At 54.2% G+C, this 21,129-nt stretch overlaps 1 protein-coding gene and 1 long non-coding RNA gene across 18 annotated transcripts in view; one reads left to right on the top strand and one right to left on the bottom strand.

Moving 5' to 3' along the window:
* ARHGEF11 (Rho guanine nucleotide exchange factor 11) overlaps positions 1 to 21,129 on the top strand; it is an 86,500-nt gene that overhangs the window by 47,022 nt on the left and 18,349 nt on the right. For 15 of the 17 annotated variants that reach the window (XM_077901177.1, XM_077901173.1, XM_077901164.1 and 12 more), the window contains 14 exons: positions 1,837 to 1,886; positions 2,546 to 2,603; positions 3,368 to 3,546; positions 4,284 to 4,355; positions 8,888 to 9,007; positions 10,895 to 10,940; positions 11,452 to 11,528; positions 12,840 to 12,977; positions 15,444 to 15,518; positions 15,733 to 15,834; positions 16,609 to 16,707; positions 17,666 to 17,708; positions 18,741 to 18,837; positions 19,003 to 19,125. In XM_077901177.1, coding sequence (XP_077757303.1) covers positions 1,837 to 1,886; positions 2,546 to 2,603; positions 3,368 to 3,546; positions 4,284 to 4,355; positions 8,888 to 9,007; positions 10,895 to 10,940; positions 11,452 to 11,528; positions 12,840 to 12,977; positions 15,444 to 15,518; positions 15,733 to 15,834; positions 16,609 to 16,707; positions 17,666 to 17,708; positions 18,741 to 18,837; positions 19,003 to 19,125 — 1,279 coding nt within the window. Of the gene's footprint in view, positions 1 to 1,836; positions 1,887 to 2,545; positions 2,604 to 3,367; positions 3,547 to 4,283; positions 4,356 to 8,887; positions 9,008 to 10,894; positions 10,941 to 11,451; positions 11,529 to 12,839; positions 12,978 to 15,443; positions 15,519 to 15,732; positions 15,835 to 16,608; positions 16,708 to 17,665; positions 17,709 to 18,740; positions 18,838 to 19,002; positions 19,126 to 21,129 lie in introns of those variants that run through there. The other 2 variants (XM_077901178.1, XM_077901180.1) reach the window with 2 other exon arrangements.
* On the bottom strand, positions 6,507 to 15,181 carry LOC144315892 (uncharacterized). Its single transcript, XR_013381633.1, has 3 exons — positions 14,889 to 15,181; positions 14,523 to 14,784; positions 6,507 to 6,833 (listed from the first exon to the last, which is right to left on the bottom strand). It is a non-coding gene; the product is annotated as an uncharacterized LOC144315892 (long non-coding RNA).

The following is a 21,129-nucleotide window of genomic DNA, read 5'->3' as shown; positions in this document are numbered from 1 at the left end:
TGTCTCTGTGCGTCTGTGCATGGATGTATGTGTGCGCATGTGTCTGTGGGTGTGTCTGTGAGCATGTCTCTTCGTGTGTGTCTCTGCATCTGTGTGTGCATGGATCTGTGTGTGTGTGTGCATGTGTCTGTATGTGTGTCTCTCCTTGTGCGTGCATGTGTCTCTGCATCTGTGTGTACATGGATATGTGTCTGTCCCTGTGTGTGCATGTGTTTCTATGTGCATCTGTGTGTGCATGGATGTGTGTGTCTTTGTGTGTGTGTGTGTGTGTCTCTGTGCATGCATGCATGTCTGGGGGAGGAGACATAAAGAGACAACTTACGCATCAGCATTGACATCACAGGAGTAACACAGTGGTTGTTACTGTCTTTCCCTGATGTGAGGCCTCTCTAGCTTGCTGTTTCTCAGCATGTGGTCTGTGTCCTGCCAACACCAATGTCACCTGGACCCCCGGGGTAGCTGCTGTCCTCGTCCTGAGCCCACGCCCAAAAGCACTGGATCACTCTCTGGCCAGGGGGGCAAGGGAGGTGCTGTGAACAAATTCTTTTGGTGGTCCTCAAGCTCACGAAAGTCAGAGAACTTCTCTGGTTCCTTTACTCTGGAGACTTTGCCTTTTTTCCAAAATCACCACATGTGTCTCATACTTCCAGGCAAGACAGCACTTGCCCACCTTTGGTTTTCAGACACAGCCTAGAGAGTTTCTAGCTCCTTGCAAGTGCTCCTCCGTAAATAGCACACCATAGATGAGGGTGTAATCCTGAGTCCCCGGATTGAAAAGCCAACTTGGAACGCATCTGCACTGGAGAATATGCTTTCAGAGCAGAAGCATCTATATGTGCTTTGTGGGAGTTTTGTTTTATCGGATGAGTACAGCTCACAGACTGAATGATCATCTGGGGCAGATTGACAGAAACAGTCTGTATGCTGCTCGTCAGCCTGCTCTGGCATTCATGCTTCCGTGCTTTCTGGATATAAACCAAACCAGGACTAAGTCATTAGGACCTACACAGTGGTCACGGCCGCCTCAGCCTCCAGTGGGTCACATCAGGAGCTCTGCATCTGGCCCATTTTTTTTTTTTTTTTTTTATGATAGTCACACAGAGAGAGAGAGAGAGAGAGAGGCAGAGACACAGGCAGAGGGAGAAGCAGGCTCCATGCACCGGGAGCCTGACGTGGGATTCGATCCCGGGTCTCCAGGATCGCGCCCTGGGCCAAAGGCAGGTGCTAAACCGCTGCGCCACCCAGGGATCCCTCTGGCCCATTTTAAAGGGAGAAACTGCCAAAGGTCTAAAATAAATCTTAACAGACGATAAAGGAGTGATCACTCTTATCTTCATGGTGTGAACCCCAGAACGAGCCTCTCAGGGCTCAGGAAGCAGTTTGAAAACTCTTTTCACCTTCTTCTTGCTCTTTCTCTTAATAATTACTATTATGTTCACAATTACATTTAGTGCAATAAACTCGTTCTTCTAAATAAATAAATAAATAAATAAATAAATAAATAAATAAATAAATAAAAATAAACTCGTTCTTCCCACCAGATCATAGGAAGTAGCTCTTACTTGACCTGGGAACTATCCAGGCACGTTCCAGTAAAGCACATGTCTTCTTCCCAGGGCCAGGCTTGCCCCTCTGGCACCTTGGCCTGGCTACCAGAAGCCTGGCCTCTGAGCCATGGGCAGAAAGCCCCTGCAGCTCACAGGTAGTTGTGACTGAACCAGGACAGGAGGTCCTAACATGAACAGCTGAGAAGACATTTTGGAAGGACAGTGGGGCAGGGTCATTGACCTCAGGGGAGGGTGGCCAGGCTCTGCTGACCAGGTCTTCTTCCTACAGGAGGGGCAGCCATGAGAGCTGGTGTCAAAGAGGGAGACCGGATCATCAAAGTGAGTGCCCCTCTTCTCTGGCCAGCACCCTGGGTCCTCCCCCCTCACCACCACGGTGCTCGGCCACTGGGTTGGGGGGCAGTGCTGCGAGAGGACCCCAGGAATGTGGCAGCCAGTGAGGGCCAGCTACTAGGAGCCCCATCCTCGGCCCTTCTTGACTCTCTGTAACCAAGCTTCTGGAATGGATTTTATTTCCCCATTTAAGAAATGACAAAAACACACTTAAAATAGGGAGGCTGAGACCAGTGAGGGGCCCAGGACCTTCGGACTCCGCGTCTGCACAGTACTGACCTGAGCACCTTGCCAGCTGCCGCCTGCTGGAACCTGCCCTGATGCAGGGTATCCAGCACTGCCAATGCTGCATAGTGTCCTGGAAGCACTAAGGGAATCCTAGGCGAGGCTATGCCTTAGCTGTCCAGGGAGGAGTAGGCACACAGGGCAGTTGGCAGGTGCGGGCTAGTGGCTGAACACTTACAGGAGCTGGGAAGGTAATACACAGCAGACGTGAATAGGAACAAACTGACATTGTGAATTTGAGGGACAGGTGACCAGAGGTGTCTAGGTAGCATTGGGAAGTGGCTTTGTGAGGAGTGGTGTTTTGAGCTTTGGGAGGAACCCCTGCATCCATCCTGATCACTCTACGGTTTGTCCCCCAACAGGTGAATGGCACCATGGTGACCAACAGCTCACACCTGGAGGTAGTGAAGCTTATCAAATGTGAGTTGGAGAAAGCAGAGCACAGAAAGTAGGGGAGCAGGTGGGCAGGGGGAGCACGCCCTTCGACCCCGAGCCTCCTTTGTGGGTGAGAGGCAGCTGGGGTGACATGTTTAGTCTTGATCCACTGGGCCTGCCCCATTCCCTGTGGTCACTGCACATGGAGACACTGGTCTCTCATCAGACTCTACCTCCTTGCACGACCATGTAGACCATGTCCTGCTGCTACCAGGTCCCTCCAGGACCATTCACTCCCCTGTCCTCTCCATGGATAGCCTTCCTCATTGGTTTCCTATTTGGGGGAAAAAGCAAAAACACTCTGTTTGCCGCTAGGAAGACCCAGCCATTAGGGCTGCCCAGGTAATCCAACAGAAGCAACAGATGTTGAGGAAAGAGCGGATGGGTGGTCCGAGGAGGGCGGGAGGATAGTACCTTCTGTGTGCCAGGGGCTTGGCTGTATTCAGTGAAGTGAAGGGCCTGAGGGCCAGGCAGCCCTTGGGGAGTACAGACCTATGCCACAGTGGGTTTTCACTTGAGCATCCTGCGTGAAGAGGAACAAAGGGGTACCAGTGTGGACACAGGGCTGGCAGGCTGGAATTAGAGGACGGTGGGGCGTTAAAATGTGGAGAATTTTTCTGCAGGATTTTAAGCTTCATGAAAGGAAAGGGGAGAGGACTCTCCACTCCCCGCCCAGCTTTGTAGCTTCAGTGTCCGCCACCCAGGACAGTGCGCCCTGAGCAAGCCTCTCCTTGTCTGCCTACCTCCAGCTGGCGCCTACGTTGCACTGACCCTCCTGGGCTCTTCCCCCTTGTCCGTCGGTGTCTCTGGGCTGCAGCAGGACCCTGCCCCAGCCGGAGCCCCCCGAGTCACCCCCGTGGTCCCACCACCTCCGCCGCCGCCACCTCTGCCCCCCCCACAGCGCATCACGGGGCCCAGACCTCTGCAGGTATGGCCCTGCTGTCTTCCTGGCTTATCAGCCCATGGGGAGGAACGCAGGTGGTATTGAGGTGTGCTGGTGAGCAGAGGCAAGCTAGAGGTCCGACACAAGCATCAGAAAACCAGACCAAAGGAGGGCTGACTGCATGAAAGGAGCCACTCCATCCTTCGTGTCCTTCCACGTGAATGCATCCAGCCTCCCCAGACAGCAGCAGGCAGCATGCTTCCTAAATGGGGGCAACCCTAGGGAGGCCCTCAGGGGTGCTGCTCACCAGCAGAGAGTGCACACACCTCCAGGCACGGACAAAGGCATCCACTAAAGACTGCAGCCAGCCATGTTGCCGGAGTGTGGAATACCAACCAGTGGGGGAAAGGCTGCCTGAAGGGACAAAAGGGTAGGGAATCCAGGAAGAACAGGCAGCAGAGGGGGCGGACCCAGGACAGGGCAGAGGAAAGACGAGGTGTGGTTAGGAAAGGGGATAGGATCTGTCGTTGGACAGGCAGATGGACCCAGCAGGTGCAGGGAGCCTGAGGGGATTTGGTACCAGGGGTGGTTGCAACCACAGCTTCTGGGAAGTTCGGGAGAAACATTCCGTGTCTGAAGTTGGCTGGGGACCTAAGTGTCACTCAAACATACAGACCACCCCCAACTGCTCTGCTGGCTTTTCCTGACTGAGAATCAGCAGGTGGGAGAGAATTAATCTGGGAGGCTGCCCCCACCCTTACTACTGTCCATTCCGTTCCCAGGATCCTGAATTCCAGAAACATGCCACCCAGATCCTTCGGAATATGCTGAGGCAGGAGGAAAAGGAGTTACAGGTAAGGTCCTGCTTTGGGCAGTCAGCCACAGTCTTACTCATGGGACACAGCCCATTGTGGCCAAACCTCAGCACCCAAATTTGCTGTCCACGGAATAGTTGTCCCTGCCTCATGCCACCAGGTGTCGGAATGGGGAGAACACTCTGAGGGAACAGAGAGCTGAGGGAGGCCAGCAGGCTGCCAGCAGGGGGACCCCCATTGGTGGAGGGGGTGCAGCAGGGTAGCCAAGTTCTGTCCCGGCCCCTTCTTTAATGTTCAGCATGTTTCCATAAGTGTCTGCTGCATGTAAAGCTTTGTTCTAGGTCCTGTGGTACACAGATGTGGGAAGATTAGACAGTTCTTGCCTTCCGTATGACTATTCTGTAATGGAAGAAATTCACACTATGGTAGGAGAGTCAGTAAGGGGACAAGGAAGAGAGCAATCCATGAAGGATGGGGGATGGAGGGAGACTCAGGGAGAGAGCTGTATTTCAGAGAGCTGGGCCTTGAAGCGTGGGCCTTCTGTGGGCAAAACAGATGGGGAGGGTCTACCGGCAAGTGGACAGCACAGGCCAAAGACAGACATGTGAAAATACACTTCTGTGTTTGGCAGACATTGAGCTCCTGCCATGTGCTAGGTGCTCGTGTTGTGGCAGGATAGAACAGGTGATGCTGGGGCAGAAGGCAGAAAGGTTATACAGGTAAGTGAGAGGTGGAGCTTTCCTTTATGGAGTTTGTGATCCAGTCGGGTATCGAATGGATAAAGACAGACTCCTACCACGTTATCAAAAGTGCAGATAACTCACGGAGCAGCAGGTGTCATGGAATGGTCAGGACAGACCTGTAGGTCAGAGGAGAGAAGTCAGAGTCCAGAAACTAAACCATGCAAATATGGTCATTTGAATTTTGACAAGGTGTCCAGACCATGTCCTAGAGAAAGTAGTCTTCCACAAACGGTGCTGGGGCAACTGGCCATCCACATGCACAGAACAAATGTGGATCTGTACCTCACACAGTAAACAGTCTAATCCCAAAATGTAAGAACCAGAACTATTTTTTAAAACTGCAAAACTCTCAGAAGTAAACACAAATGTAAATCTTCATGGCTTTGGAATAGGCAGTTTTTCCTTAGTGGCACCAAAGTAGAAACAACCAAAACATAATAAATTGGACTTTATCCAAATTTAAAAGCTTTGTGCATCAAAGGACACAAGAAAGTAAAAAAGACAACCCATGGGACGGGAGAAAGTAGTTGCAACTCATTATATCTGATCAAGTTCTAGTGCCAGAATATGCAAAGGACTCTTTAAAGGTAACAATAAAAGGACACACGAGCCACTTTAAAAGTTGGCAAAGGATTTGGATAAGATAGTCCAGTAAGAAGCATGAAAGCAAGAAAGATGGCCAAGAAGCTCATGGCAAGATACTCACCATCATTAATCATCCGGTGATGCTAATCAAAACTGTACCATGTCACTCCACACCCACCAGCATGGTTAGAGCCAAAATAGCAGGAAGTATCAGTTGTTGGTGAGAGTGGAGAAATCGGAGAAACTTGTTTATGTTCTGTCTGTGTGCTCATTATCCTAATGGATTCCCACCATTGCTGGTGAGGACATGAAGTCACACAGCCACTGCACCAAGCGGTTTGGCAGCTTTTCAGAATGGTCAGCACACAGGAGCGCAGAGAACCGATCCATCAGTCCCCCTCCCAGGTACAACCCAGAATGGAAAACATACATCCAGACACAAACCTATAAGTGGTGGGCATTCCTAATAGTCTTAATCACAACAGGCCCAAAGCAGAAACAACCCCAAAGTTAATCAGCAGCCCAACAGGCAGACCAGGGTAGTCTGTCTGGATGATGGGATGGTACTCGGCCACCACCAGGTGTGAAGCAGTGACGCACATGCTGCAACACAGAGGAACCCTGAGCACATGAGGCTCGGTGGGAGGAGCCAGGCCCATAAGGCCACAGGTTATGTGAGTCCTTTTAAATAGAAGTCCAGAACAGGTAAGTCTCTGAGGACAGAACATAAATTAGTGGTTGCAGGAGTGGAGGAGGGGAGAAGTAGGGAATAACCACCATCCTGTCGGGTGGTAGCCATATTCTAGAACTCCATGGTGGAGGCTGTTGTCAACCCTGCCCATGCATGCAGACCACTGAACTGTACATTTTGAAATGATGAGGTTTATTTTCTGTGAATTACAGGTCATTAAATTCTAAAATATCATTTAAGTACAAGGAATCCCAAAAGAAGGAATAATCATGCAGTAATCCCGGAGGGCTTTCTGAGGTGGCATTTGAATTTGGATTCAGTCTGTTTCACTCTGGAGAGTGCGTTGGGCCTTGACTTCCCTGCCAAGCTTGGAGTTTATCTTGAAGACCATGGGATGGGTCAAGATTTTGAGCTGGGGAGTGATCACATCTCCAAAGCAGTGTTCTCCGGAGAAGTGTGTTCAGTGCATGGATATGCCAGGAGACCATCTTCAGGATGCTGTGGGAGATTGAACAGGAATGCTAGGACTCAGTACAGAAAGACACGGGGGGACCACGGGGGACATCTCAGAGGTCAGATGGGTGACAGATTGCCTGCCAGGGGGCGGTAACAGGGCAGAAAACAGAAGATGTGCCAAGTTTGGATGCCCTGACAGCTGTGATGCTGTTGGGGGGGGGGGTAGCGTGGAGGGCAGGGCGGGGTCTAGGGAGAGACATGGAGGTCAGCTCTGGGAGCCCAGGGAACACTGAGACATAAAGACCGTTGACCAGCCCTGTAGATGTGAGAGGTTGGAGCCTCAAAGGAAAGGCAGGGTTGAGATAGAGCTCGGGTGCGCCCTCAGCACAGAGGTGGTCAGAACTGAGGACCGGTGGGATCACCAAGGGCACCAGTGCACAGGACAGAGAGCGGGTAGAATTTTGGAAGTCCAGCACTTTACAGCACAGCTGCCTCTCCCATCCCTGTGTATTTGCTGTTACATTCAGATTTTAATTACTTGTTCTTCTCCCCATTGGACTAAGTAACGTGAAGGCTAGGACCGTGCCACGTGTCCCCTGCACACAAGCTTCCTGTGGATGCAAGTGGTACCTGAGGCCTACCCAAGTTACAGGGTGCAGGGACTGGGTGAGGCTGCAGGCAGGCCATGAGGGAGGGTGGGGGCACCAGGATGGCCTTCCATGGAGGGGGCGCCCAAGAGGTGACAGCTGAGGCCAGGCCACTGGGTCATCAGGCTCCCTGAAGGAGGTGGAGGAATGAGACTGTGTGCAGGCCGCAGGCTCTGGGTCCCGAGGGTCAAGCCCTGGCTGGAGACACATCCGTGGAAGGAAAGAGAGGACTGAGGCAGCGGCTTAGAGGGTAATCAGAGTTGATGGAAGAGCTTCATGGCAATGGCTGGTTTTGTTTTAAGACCAGAAAGGAGGGACACCTGGGTGGCTCAGTGGTGGACCGTCTGCCTTTGGCTCAGGGCGTGATCCTGGGGTCCTGGGATCAAGTCCCACATCGGGCTCCCCTTAGGAAACCTGCTTCTCCTTCTGCCTATGTCTCTGCCACTCTCTGTCTCTCATGAATAAATAAAGTCTTTAAAAAAAGAGAGAGAGAGAGACCAGAAAGGAGCGTTACATGCAATATGAGGTCGTGGAGCTGTCGAATGGGAGACAGAGGGTGCGAACAGTGTCAGAAGAGCCCCGGCGGCTGGAGGCAGAGCTGCTCTGTGGGCCCAGGGTGGGGAGGCCACACGTATGTGCAGTGCAGCTGGGAAGCTCCACCAGAGGATGGCGCCGCGGAGGCTGAGGGCTGAGGGATTGGTAAACCGAGGTTGTCAGGTAACAGAGGGGCCCTGGATGAGCTTAGAGAATGTGTCTGCACGCCGGCTTTATGTCATTGTGTGACAAGCCAGCCGTATGGAGCACTTCCTTCTGTGGTGCGATAGTAGCTATCTCCTGCTAAGGCTTCACAGGCAGTCTCGTTCAGGTCTCCCTGCAGTCCCTCAGGCAGGGACCGTCATCCCCGTTATCCGTGAGGACGCAGGAAACGTCCTTGTCGGGTCTACACTGCTAGTGAGCACAGATGACAGAGTTCAGGGGCAGGCCTCCCCATTTGCAAAACCCAGGCTCTAAGCTCTAAGTGCACACCAGGTGAGCTCCAGGTGAGCATCTGAGCAGCTCCCCCTGCACCCAAGGCCAGAGAGGGCTCCTGAGACTGATGTCGTGAGCTCCCTGTGTGTGCTGCTCTGCACAGACACTGAACATCTGACACGAGCAGGAGCTGAGGAAGACCTCTGTAGGATAAGGCATAGGCCTAGCCTGGATGGTGCTTCAGACTGGATGGGCCTTTGTGTCCCGTCTTCTTTCTCCAGTTACTCTCTGTATTGTTTCTCACCATCTCTACACCTCCCTCTTCTGACCAAGGGTGAGCTTACCTGCATCTCCTAAAGGCAGAGCTCCTGTCTCTCCTCCTTGTCTGGGGTAACTGCCTGTTCTCCCCCTGTGAGTTGTCCATTCTCCACTAACCATAACCCCTTCTGCCTTTCCCTCCCTGTCCTGGCTCATCCCCAGCGTATCTGTGAGGTGTACAGCCGGAACCCTGCCAGCCCACTGGAGGAGCAGATCGAAGGTGCCCGGAGGCGCGTCACGCAGTTACAGCTGAAGATTCAGCAGGAGATGGGTGGCTTCGTGGTGAGTGAAGCAGGCCAGGCTTCACGAAGGGCAGGTGGTCATGCAGGTGGACGCAGGCACAGTAGGAGGAAAGCCAGGGTTGAGGCTTCCTGAGTCATACAGGACCCCAGGGCTGAATCGGGAGCATTCAGTACTTAATAAACCAACAAAAGGCAGCAATTCTTCATGTAGCGCCAAAGGGGCTGAGCGCTGTGTGGGTGCCGCTGGGGGGGCCCTTTCTTGCCCTCCTAGAGCCTGCTACAGCGGTAGAAAAAAATACATATAAATTCAATCAGACTGTTGGCTTTAGTCTCCTCATTATCTGCTCCCTGCGGGTGGTGTGCCTATTCCCGCACCGATCTTACTTGGCTGCGTGTTCTGCGGACAGTGGGTCTTCTCGAAGACTGCAGGCGCTTCCACATCAGCCAGAATATCAGATCCCCGCCGTGGAGGGTGGTCTGTAGCGGCAGGGACCTCTCTGTGGGAAACCCCAGAGAGGAGATGTCTTTACCTGGTCTGCTCAAGGACCTTGTTCCTAGTGTGCTGCTCCAACTCCATCCGGCCTCAGTCCTTAGGGCAAGTAAGGAACTCTCCAGAAACTGTGCAGTTTCCAAGAATAATAGTTCCCAAAGCCAACAGAGGTTCTTTGAGGATTATCTACTTTCTTTTTCTTTTTTTTTTTTTTTCAAGATTTTATTTATTTATTCAGAGGCAGAGAGAGAGAGACAGAGACACAGGCAGAGGGAGAAGCAGGCTCCATACAGGGAGCCCGACATGGGACTCGATCCTGGGTCTCCAGGATCAGGCCCTGGGCTGAAGGTGGCACTAAACTGCTGAGCCACTGGGGCTGCCCCCCTTTTTTTTTTTTTTAAGATTTTATTTATTCATGAGAGACACAGAGAAAGAGAGGCAGAGGGAGAAGCAAGCTCCATGCAGGGAGCCCAATGTGGGACCTGATCAGGGACTCCAGGACCACGCCCTGGGCCAAAGGCAGGCGCTAAACCACTGACCCAGGGATCCCCTATCTACTTCTTTTTTAGAACATCCAGATCAAAATGCCTAGGAACCACAGGCTAATTGAATTTAAACTGTTCTGTTTTCTGAAGGGCACACCCATGTCACGTGGTTGATAGCTCAGGTCCTGAGCTCACCACCTGTGAGACTCTCTGGCAGGTTAGGTCCTGCTGGAAGTCCCAGGGTCTTCGTTTGTGAATTGGAAATCCCAGCAGGACCTGGCCAGTGGGGTTATGGTCGGAGGCGAAGTGTGCCCCCGTCCTAGGCCGTACGTGTTTGCCCCTACTGCTGCGCTCCTATGCCCCACAGGGCAGAGAGTCCAAAACCCCTACCGAGAGCTGCGGGCCTGAGCGCCAGCCGGGCTCCAGTTCTCCCACTGTACAACTTGGGCAAGTCATGCACCGTCTCTGGGCTCCTGTTTCCTCACTGGTCACACAGGCCTCAGAGTACCTACCTTGGAGCTGCCAAAAGCCTAAGTGAGACCCAGAAAAGCATGCAGGCAGGTGGTCCTCCAAGCCCTGAGGCCACTAGAGGCGGGCCCTCCCCTCCCCTCAGTGTCCAGCTGGAGTTCTTTGCACTCCTTGATGGGAAGGTCCTTCTGTGTTCAGCCCCCCAAGGCCGAGAGTGCTGTGGGGTCTGGGGGGGATAAATCCATGAGTTCCGAGACTTCCCCTAAGGGCAAAGCTCCCTCTCCACCATTAGGGGTCACCGTCTCCAATGACCAACGAAGCAGTAGCTCCTCCTTCTGGGCATTTTTAAGGCAATGGAGCAGAAAAAGCCCCTAATGGCAGCAGATATTATCTGCTGAGACGGAGGGAAGAGCTGACTACAGGAGGTACCAAGGAGGGAGAGCTTTGCAGACCAAGCCCACCCTTGGGACTTTTTCTTTTTTAGGACATACCCACCCTATACAGTGACACCAGCCAGAGAGCATCAGAAGGTAAGTATCCCCTCACCCCATGTCTCCAACCCAGGGTCCTCACTTGTTGTCCCCATGAGGCAGATTCAGAAAAGACAGACTAGCCCTGGCTCTCTAGGGATTAGGCTGGGGAGACAAAGCATGTCCACACATAGGGAGGGGGCAGCTTCTGCTGTCATCATGACAGCATAGCCATCGCACCTACTGGTAAGTACCGGGGCGGTCCTAGGAGGACAAGGATCCAGACCCTACCTTGCCCCCCAGCCCCTGGCATGCTCTTGTGATAAGAAGTGAGTCAGGCTAGAAGAGTGGTGGGTGTGGGTTGAAGGTCAGACTCGTGGTGACATGGAGCCGTGGCGTCTCTAGGAAGCGATGTGGCCAGAACACAGGCCTACAGGGAGGCGAAAGCCAGGTGTGGAGCATCTGACCTGAGGGAAATCAGGAGAGGAGGGAGGATGGCAGCTTCGCTTTCCTCTCCCACTCAGGCCTCCAGGCTGCAGCCCCCCTCCCCTGTAAACTGTTTCCTTCCCAGGCCGACTCTCTCTGGATTCCCAGGAGGGGGACAGTGGCATGGACTCTGGGACGGAACGCCTCCCCTCCCTCAGTGAGGTGAGTGTCCACAAGGGCCAGCCCCAGCTGAACCCTTGCGTCCCGGTTCCCAAGGGTTTTAATCACTCCTATCTGGGTCCAAAAGGGGTTTCATGTGTGCCCTGCACACAGGACCGTCAGACCCAGCACCTGTATTATCACAGCTCTGTTCTGTAAACAGTCACGGGGAGAGCAGTGTATGAACAGTAGCGGGCCTCAGTCATGGGAAACGGTGACCTGGCCGCACATGCAGGGCTTCCTGGCTGCGGCCACACCATCTGAGATGCGATGAGCCAGCTAAATCAGAGTGACAGCCTCTCTAGGTCCGTCACAGATCTCTAATAGCTCATCTTTTCTGGAGTGGTCAAAAACATTTCAGGTTTTAGCCCCACATTTCCTCTTAGCTATTGTCTGTCTGCATATATAAACTTGCAAAGTACAAGTGGTTGGAAGAAGTAATAACGCTGTCAGCAAAATATCTGCTCAGCCAGGCTAATTAACACACTTAAACTCTAATTTTTTAATTTAATTTATTTATTTGAAAGAGAGGTAGCAAGAGGGAGCGCACGCAAGTGGGAAGGAGAGGGAGAAGCAGTCTCCACACTGAGGAGGGAGCCTAATAAAGGGCGTGGTCCCCAGGATCATGAGCTGAGCTGAAGGCAGATACTTAACCGCTGAGCTATCCAGGTGCCACTAAACCCTAATTTTATTTTTTTCTACTTTTTTTTTTTTTAAAGATATTTATTCATGAGAGACAGAGAAGCAGAGACATAGACAGAGGGAGAAGCAGGCTCCATGCAGGGAGCCCAGTGTGGGATTCAATCCCAAATCCCGGGATCATGCCCTGAGCCAAAGGCAGATGCTCAACCGCTGAGCCACCCAGGTGTCCCATAAACCCTAATTTTAAATAATAGTTGGAATTGCATTTCCTCGCTGCTGCTGTCTGTGGGAGGAGGTGAACATATGTGCAATGATCCATCTGTGGGAGAGACACCAAGAAGAGACAGAGGGTCTTAATTCATAGTTGATGTGTCCTGAGGGCTGGGCATCTGGGAGGTGACCTGGCTTTGAGGGGAAGGCTGTGGGCCAGGCTTGGGTGCCAGGATCAAGTCCAGGGAAGGACCCCATCACTGGGTCCCCTGCAAATCATCCTTTCCCAGTGTGAAGAGTGGGAGTAGTGGTATCTACCTCAGGGCCATCGTGAGCCCAAGCAGGTGCCACACAGCCAAGGGCTCTGCATAGTGGCAGGCACAGGGTAGGTACTGGGTAGGTGCCCCGGGGTGTGGGCATCTCCAGACCAGCTGAGGGTGAATGGGCTCTCTATTCCTCTAGGCACTGATGAATCGGAACTCGGCACTGTCGGACCCTGGGCTGGACAGTCCCCGAACCTCGCCTGTTATCATGGCCAGGGTGGCCCAGCACCACCGGCGGCAGGGCTCGGATGCACCAGGGCCCAGCACCAGTGAGCAGGTGAGGGTTAAGAGCTCCCTGCAGTTCTCCCCCCCTCCTTGAGAACCAGCTTACAAGGGCCCGGCTTTGAAGACTCCAGCTGAACCCCCTTGAAGGAAACTTTTCCCTGGAGAATGAAAGTGAAAGAATGTGGCAGGAAGGGGTTTGGGAACAAAAGGCTATTGCAGGCTCTGCATGAGGACACAACACATCCATAGGGAAGGGACATCGAAAACAGGGTTTGTGTGAGTGGCAGATAGGCTGGTTACGTGACTCTAGAATGCTCATGTTCAGTTTTCTCTTTTCTTTAGCAAAATCTATTTTCTTGCACAAAATCTTATTTACACACTAATATAGGCACCAAATAAAAGCTCAGCTACCCCAGGATGGGGCCTAGTCAAGTCCACCCTCAGGGGCGCTGCCCTGGAGCCCCCAGGTCCTGAAAACCTGATGTGGAAGCCACTGCCCACAAAGCTAGACCTGGTCTGTGGGGACGGGAGTAGGGGGAGCACTTCTGGCTCAGGGCACAGAGCTTGCAGCCTGGGCCATCAAGGAGATTGCCTGTCAGTGGTGAGCCAGAAGCTAGGCCACTGAGCAATACGGCAAGAGCTCCTAATTTTGTACAATGTTTCTTAGCATTCAGCAGCCACCACCATGGTGGCTTCTCCTATATCCTTGTACTGACTCTGTAACGTTACTCGGTACTTTTTTAAAGCAAACTCACTCCTTAAAGCCTACGTTATTTGAACTCTGCCGTGGTCCTGAATTAAAACCAGCGTCACACACTATTTAGTGCTTTGATTTGATCTGAGAGGCAGAGGTGAGTTCAATTTGGGTCTGCAGGAGAAAAGGTAGGGATCCAATGTGTACTAGGACGCATGGTGGCAGGGTACCAGCTGCCAGGCTGGACCCCTGAGGAAAAGCCTCTTTACGTCTCCCCACCCAGAGAGGAGGTGGGCATTGAATTCACTTGGTGAGAGAAAGCCACAGCAGACGGGCCACGCCAGGACTCTGCTTGATCAGGGCACCATGCAAGAGCGTGTTCTCCTGAGCACACGAGCTGCCTCCCCCCACGCCCTCCCTGGGCTGCTGCATGGTCCTGCCCTGTGCACATCCTGCTCTGCAGCGAGGCCTCCCTCAGGTGGCCGACAGGAGCAGGTGAGAAGGACTCTGTCATGGAGTCCTGTCTTCCTTCTGACAACTGTTTTAGTTGTTATCTTTGAACCATAGGAGCAGCTCTAGCATGGCCTCCGATCCCGAATCGTAATCTGTGCTGATCAGGGCAGGGCTGGGGTGACAGTCCACTCTCAGTGGTGGCAATGGAACCTTTGGGAACTCAAACTTTCTGTTGCATAACTGTACAACATCTGATCGTTTTCAATAATGAGCATCTTCTGCTTCTGTAGTGAGAAAAACTGCATATTTGTAAAGACTTAAAAAAATCCTCCCCTCTCACAACAAACAAATTCTGGTGTTTTCATGTTTCACCCAGGGGGCCAAGCAGAGCCAGGAGCGGCCGTCCAGCGTCTCCCAGTGGGAGATGAGGAGGCCCAGGCTGTGGCCTACCTTTGCGTTGACTCTGTGGGCCTCACGTTTGCGCTTGCGAGTGAGTGCCAGACTCTGATCTCTGACAGACGTCCTGGGCCTCAGGTTCTGTGACTCCATCATTCTGAGTGACGAGTTTGTAAATACCCAGGAGCACAGGATGAGTGCAGAGCACCCGGGAGACGCTGTCAGGAGAAGCCACTTGAGCGAGTGGGGCGGGAGGACATCTTGTGGGCAAGCGTGATCCAGGGAGGCTCCAGAGCAGGCCATTCTCGGGGAATCCCTGGAAATGAGGTCAAACACGTTGAGTGGAAAACGTAGTGGGGAGAAAAGCTTATCCAGGGAAGCATCTGGAAGGCCTGTGCGGTATGAATGCTCTCATCATACCTGATGTCAGTGGCACACCAGTTAGGGTTAGGCTCTTGGTAGAACTGGTGTGAGGAAGAAAGCCAAGCTGAGAAGCGTGGGTTTGAGACGGGTCATGGAGATCTACCACACACCCCTGAGCAGCCCGCCATGGGGAGAGATCCACTCCATCCGCTTTGCTTGAGGAGGCAGATGTGGGCCTCCAGCTGTCCTGTCACAAAGACCTAGCCTGTGTGACCACAGGCCCTAGTAGACGCTGTAGTGGGTGCGACGTGGCTGCCGAGGGGCCAGCAGAGCCCCAAGCCTGCAGTCAACCGAACTTTCGCAAACAGGAAGAACGCGCCTTCTGTTGCTTCCCATCCCCGTGCACATGCACTGCAGCGGCCCTGCCCATGAGCACTTGACTTTTGCAAGTAGAAATCGTGGTTCTGTCCTCTGAGATTTGGGGGAGGTGAGGAGATGCCAGCGTCCACCAGACCCATGTGGCCCTCCTTGCCGGTGCTGTGGCACATGGGTGTCGTGGAGGGCTTGGACGCCTGTCCCCTAACCTTGCCCCCACCCCTGGACTCTCACCAGGGCACAGACCAGAGCCCAAAGCCTTTAATCATTGGCCCAGAGGAAGACTACGACCCGGGTTATTTCAACAACGAGGTAACGGTTTCCTGGTTTTCTCCTTTCGTCATGGTCATGCCAGCTGTTGTTGAATAGAAGCAGTTAGAGCCGCCCTAGCCGTGAGGGGGCGTAGGGTGGGTGCCACAACCTGTGAGCCCCGGCGGCAGGGGCCATGGGGGCCAAGCTGCAGCAGGGCGTGCTGCTGTGCCCCACCTCCGTGCACTCCAGCCACCCCTGTCCTTCTGCCCTCCAGAGCGACATCGTGTTCCAAGACCTTGAGAAGCTGAAGGCACGGCCAGCTCACCTGGGTGTTTTCCTGCGGTATATCTTCTCTCAGGCAGACCCCAGTCCGCTGGTGAGTCAGAAGCATCCGTCTTCACCATTGCGGGCACTGGCAGGCAGCCCAGGGACAGACAAAACACGGAAGGTGCCGTTTAGGCAGGCAGGACTGTACACACCAGCCGCGTCCCCTGCATGGGGAGGCCAGGGGAGCTGCCATCGTGCTCAGTCCGCTTAGAGCACATGGTCTTTCTAGAGTTGGAGTTGCAGGTACACAACGTGACCGTGGGGAGGCTTAGCAGAGGGGCAAGGTGACAAAGGTGATGACAGGGTGTTGGAGACAGTGCCCAGGGATGGGGCTGAGGACCAGTGACCTCCACGGCTTCTCTCAATCTGCTCCGTGCTCAGAAGAGTTGGACGGGGGTGACCACCATTGGGAGCCACAGTCAACACTGAGCACCTGAGTAAAGACCAGGCACGTGACAGAGAGTAAAACAGAAACCCTTAGAGAACAAGACACAAATGAGTAGGAGGCAAAGCAGGTGCGGAGGGAGTGCAGGGTCCAGGGGTACCGTGCTGGGAGCTGAGGGACTAGGGCTCGGCACCCACACCAGGGCCTCTTAGCCTTGGTGTGGCCACATTCATTGAGCTGTAGGATTTCCTGTTGGGGGGCTGTCCTGTGCTCTTGGTTCTCAGCACATCACAAGGCTGCACCTACCAGGAGCCCCGGCATCTCTCCAAAGAAGGGTCATGTGTGTCTCCAGGCCTCACCCATCGTTCCAGGGCCAGCATCAGTCCTGGAGTAGGGGGCATGAGAACCCCTGCTCCAACCCATTTTCTTTCCTCCTAGCTTTTTTACTTGTGCGCAGAGGTTTATCAGCAGACAAACCCCAAGGATTCCCGAGGCTTAGGAAAAGACATCTGGAATATTTTCCTGGAGAAGAATGCGGTAAGGCAGCCATGGATTGAATTACAGTGTTTCTGTCTCTTAGGGCCACATGGGAGCAGAGGGAAAAGGAAGCCACACATTGAGGCCGGACAGAGACAGGGTCTTGAGAAGTTGGAGCTGAGAGCTGAAGGCTCCCGGGTCCTGTTCACGGGACTGCTCTCAACCCTGAGCTCCTCACCTGACCCATTTGTTCCATGTGTGGCAAGGTAGAGGCACATGGCCTGTCCCCTGGATCAGTGCTGCTTCCCCCAACCCTCCTTGCCCGCCCATCTGGGGACAAAGCAGCAGAGGCCCAGAGGCCACCTGATGGGGGTTGAGATCAGTGAGCCAAGAGGAGCCAGGGCTCTGATACTTCGCTGGACTTGGGGTACTGCCAAGAGTGGGGTTCGTAGGGAGGAGGCCCAGAGTGTGCGGGAAGAGGTGGGCTGTGTGTGTGGACAGGGCAGCACGTTGTAGGCCTGTCAGACCAGCTATACTAATTCCCAAATGACTCGAGTCTTTCAGTTCCAAGATGTAAGCTCTCAAGATTGAGATTGAGGACCAAAGTGTGTTCCTCGGAATTTGGTGCCTATCCCCTCAAGTAGGTCTGGAGGAGGGGTAGCAACTGCTGCCTGTGCCTTGGGGCTGTGAACCCAGCCTGTCACCGCAGTCTGGTCCTCGAGCTCTGTGCTCCCTGAGATAACTCGGCGACCTGAGGACACAGTAAAGTTTTCTTCATTGCTGCTGAGTTGGCACCAGTGGGGAACTTGCACAGCTGCCCCAGAAGATGGCCCACTGGCCCCATAGCTCTAGAGTTTATTTCTCAAAATGTAACCTCATTTGCAGGCTCACAGGGGAAGAGAAGACAGGATGCGGGGTAGGGAAGCAGACGAGGGTATTGGGGGCCCTTCTGGCACGGGCTGAGGTCTCCCGCAAGCCCTGGGCTGTGGGCCTCACCATTCCCCCTTCTCTCTTCTAGCCACTGAGAGTAAAGGTCCCAGAGATGCTGCAAGCTGAAATTGGTAAGTTGGCTTACGGGCCAGTTAGTCTTGTCCTGGGCCCCAAGGGCTCCAGAGCACAGAGGGCACGTAGCCCATCCTTGGGTACCCCTTCTCTAGGATCGGGGAGCGGGGGCAGTTCCTCCTGAGCGCCTTAAGCCTCATGGTGGCTGACAGACAAGCACCTGGGGACAGGCCCCACCTGGGGAGCGTGTCCCAGAAAGACGTGACCCTGTCACACTTGCACTCGTTTCTGCCAGCCGTCCCCAGTACCTTCCTGGGCCCAGCGAGGCCATCTGGATGAAGGGGCAGTTAGACTAGAGGAATTCCCAAGCCTGGTCGCTCATCAGTATCCCTTGGGGAACTCTGAAAAATCCAGAAACCAGGAACTTGATCCATCCCACCTCGGGATTGGGCTCTGGATGGAGCATTTGTGTTTCTGTAAGTTCCTCACCAGACCTGGTGGCAGCTGACCCTGTGAGGACCCCGCTGGCTAGGTGGTTGCTCCGTTCCCGTCTCACTCTCACGTCGTGACTAGGAGAGCTGAGGGGAAGGCAGCATAAGAGGCCATCCACCTGGAGCCAGGGTCCCAGGCAGCTTTCAAGAATGTAGGTGTCCCACGGCCAGAGGGTGAACAGAGCTGCTCCGGGGCCTTGTACTTGACCATGTGACCCTGCAACTCTGCCTCAGGGACAGGACAGACTCCGACCAGGGTCATGTGAAGTGCCTGCCCTCCTTAGCCTGTGCACTGGCCTGGCAACACCAAGGACAGGTTGGCACAGTACCGTCGGAGGGCAGCCCTTGGCACATCTGATGACGGGACTTTAACGTTCCACATCATGGAGCCTAGGACGTCCAGGTGTTTTGTTCTTGCCTTGGGACCTGGATGACAGGGCTCCAGGCTTGGATTCAGGAGTGACCTGGTGGGTCCAGGCCTCCACCTCCCTTGGCTAATGGGAGGGCAGAGAGCCAGCCTCCCTCCGGGCCACAGGGCCTCAGCAGGCACGAGCCCCTGCTCCTGACACCCTATTTTCATCTTCCCTGGGTTCCCACCAGACTTGCGTCTGCGCGGCAGTGAGGACATTCGCGCTGCCCTCCATGAAGCCCAGGAGGCGGCCATGCCTGAGATCCAGGAGCAGATCCAGGACTACAGGTTGCCGGGCCCCCACCCCTCCCTCTGGCTCCTCGCCCATCCGTCCCCCCTCTGGCTCCTCGCCCATCCGTCCCCCATGATGGGTGCCTCTTGTGGGTGCGCGTTCCTCATCTCCTTGGGTACCTGCCGGGCATCTGTGTACATTTGTTTCTTTGTCTGGCTTAGAACAAAGCGCACCCTGGGGCTGGGCAGTCTGTACGGTGAGAACGACCTGCTGGACCTGGACGGGGACCCTCTCCGAGAACGCCATGTGGCTGAGAAGCAGCTGGCTGCGCTGGGAGACATCCTGTGAGTGCCTGCCCCACATGCCCCCAGACATGTGGAACGGATGCCAGTATGTTGTGGGTCTGTTTGTCGAACTCTCCCCACCAATGCCTGATCCTCCTCCCCCTGAAGGAGGAGGGAGCCCGGCTCTCCTGCTGCCTCCCAGGCGAGGCCAGTGGCTCCCCTCTGGGCCTCTTCTGATCGCCCTACCTCCGGCCTGGATGTCACATGGACCCGGCAGGTGGGCCACACTCTGGGTCTCCAGCAGGTGCTGCCTTCAAGAGGCAGACAAACTGGCCAGCGGGAGGGTGGGCCATTTCTAATTGCATCTGAAGACTGGCCCACCTGAGTAAAGAATGTCTGACCCGATGGCAGTGCCTCCCCAGTCCCAACTTCAGGGCCACCATGTGACTTTTTGGGCTCATGTCAGGTTTACATAGCGCATGACCCTGGTCTCAGCTACAAATCCTGGGCAAGACGGTCTCCACGGCCTCTGTCAGCACTGCCATTCAGCATTTTCAGAGTCTGCTCGAGGCTCCTGAGGTACATTAGCTGAACACCAGTTTCTATGGTGTTGATGTCATAGCGGGAAAAGAAAGCCGTGTTTAATAAACAAGCAGGTTCTATAACATGTTCAAAATGAGGGGAAAGAGCAGGTGGAAGGAAGGGCTCAGGAGCACCAGAGCCTGGGGGTAGCAGTTTTAAATAGGGGGTCAGGGCGAGCCGCCCCAGAAAGTAACATCTGAGCAACCCAAGAATGTGAGGCCGTTACCCTTGAAGACATCTGGGGGAACAGCATCCCAGGCACAGGAAGAGACCAGGCAAAGTAGGTGCATGCTTGGCATATACAGGGAGCAGAGAGCTGGAGGGCCAGAGCCCACTGAGGAGGCAGGTGCTGGCATCAGGTAACAGGAGGGCAGCCACAGAGCCGGGGACAGTCAGGCGGACCCTGGGTTTCACTCTCTGAGAATAGGAAGCGTGAGTGGGGATTGGCTGTGAGTGGAAGCTGGTGGGAGCAAGGGAGAGTCCCAGATGAGGGGTCACACAGGAACCCATGTGGTAGAGGCTTGGACCAGAGCAGGGACAGGGGATGTGGTGAAAAGTGGTCAGTCCCAGGTGTATCTTGATGGTCGCGCAAACAGGCATTTCCTAAAAACTGAGTGTAGGTTGTGGGGGAGAGAAAAGTTGGGGAAGACTCCACGCTTTGTACCTGAACCACCAGAAGGACAAGGTGCCATCGGCCGAGACCGATGGCCATGTGCAGGGCAGTTCAGGATAGCTAGTCTGGACTCTGCTCTGGATGTGTTCAACCTGACCTCACCCTCGAGGCTTGGGGACGCAGCCGCAGGTACACATGTGACAGCAGACCAGAGAGTGGGCTGCGGATGAGAGCACACAGTGGGTGTATTCCTGGAAACAACCCACCCGGCCTTCAGCCAGGCCCTGGGCCTTTCTGGGCCTGTTTACCCGACTGCTCCAGGGATGAGCGCAAAACCTGGCTGCGTTTATTTTGGGATCCTAACAGCGAAGAGTCACGCGGTGTCACTGCTTCAACCCGCTTGTGATGGAGTGAAGCAGTGAAGCTTCAGTCTCCTCCACAGAGATCTAGCACCTACCTGTGTGTTACTTTGAGAACTCGATGAATTAATACATGTAAATATCTTTGGGCAGCACCGGGCCCATACTGGATCCATCACTGTTAGTTGCTGTTACCATTTGCCTTGTAAATGGGTTTCTCTGGACCTGGTCTCAGGGTGCAACCGCATCTGTCCTCCAGCCCTTCAGCTGGGCACAGTACAAACCCCTTACTCCATAATCCTTCAGTAGCTGTGTTTGCCCCCTCCCCTCCTTTTAGCCAGAAGGACGTCACTGTCGCTGTGCTGAGGCCCCCGAGGGAATGAGGCCTCTCCCCTCCTAGGCCCCACGCTAGCTTGGAACTAAGACCCAAGAGTCGAGGTCTGGCCTCCCTCCCCCTCTGGCCCCCATCTTTCGTGTTTGCACAGCAGACATACCTGTGCCTTTCAGCAT

Source organism: Canis aureus, chromosome 6 (genome assembly GCF_053574225.1).
Source record: "Canis aureus isolate CA01 chromosome 6, VMU_Caureus_v.1.0, whole genome shotgun sequence".
Lineage (NCBI taxonomy): Eukaryota > Metazoa > Chordata > Mammalia > Carnivora > Canidae > Canis > Canis aureus.
Note: the sequence above shows the minus strand (reverse complement) of the source record. Positions and strands in the feature narration are given on the sequence as shown.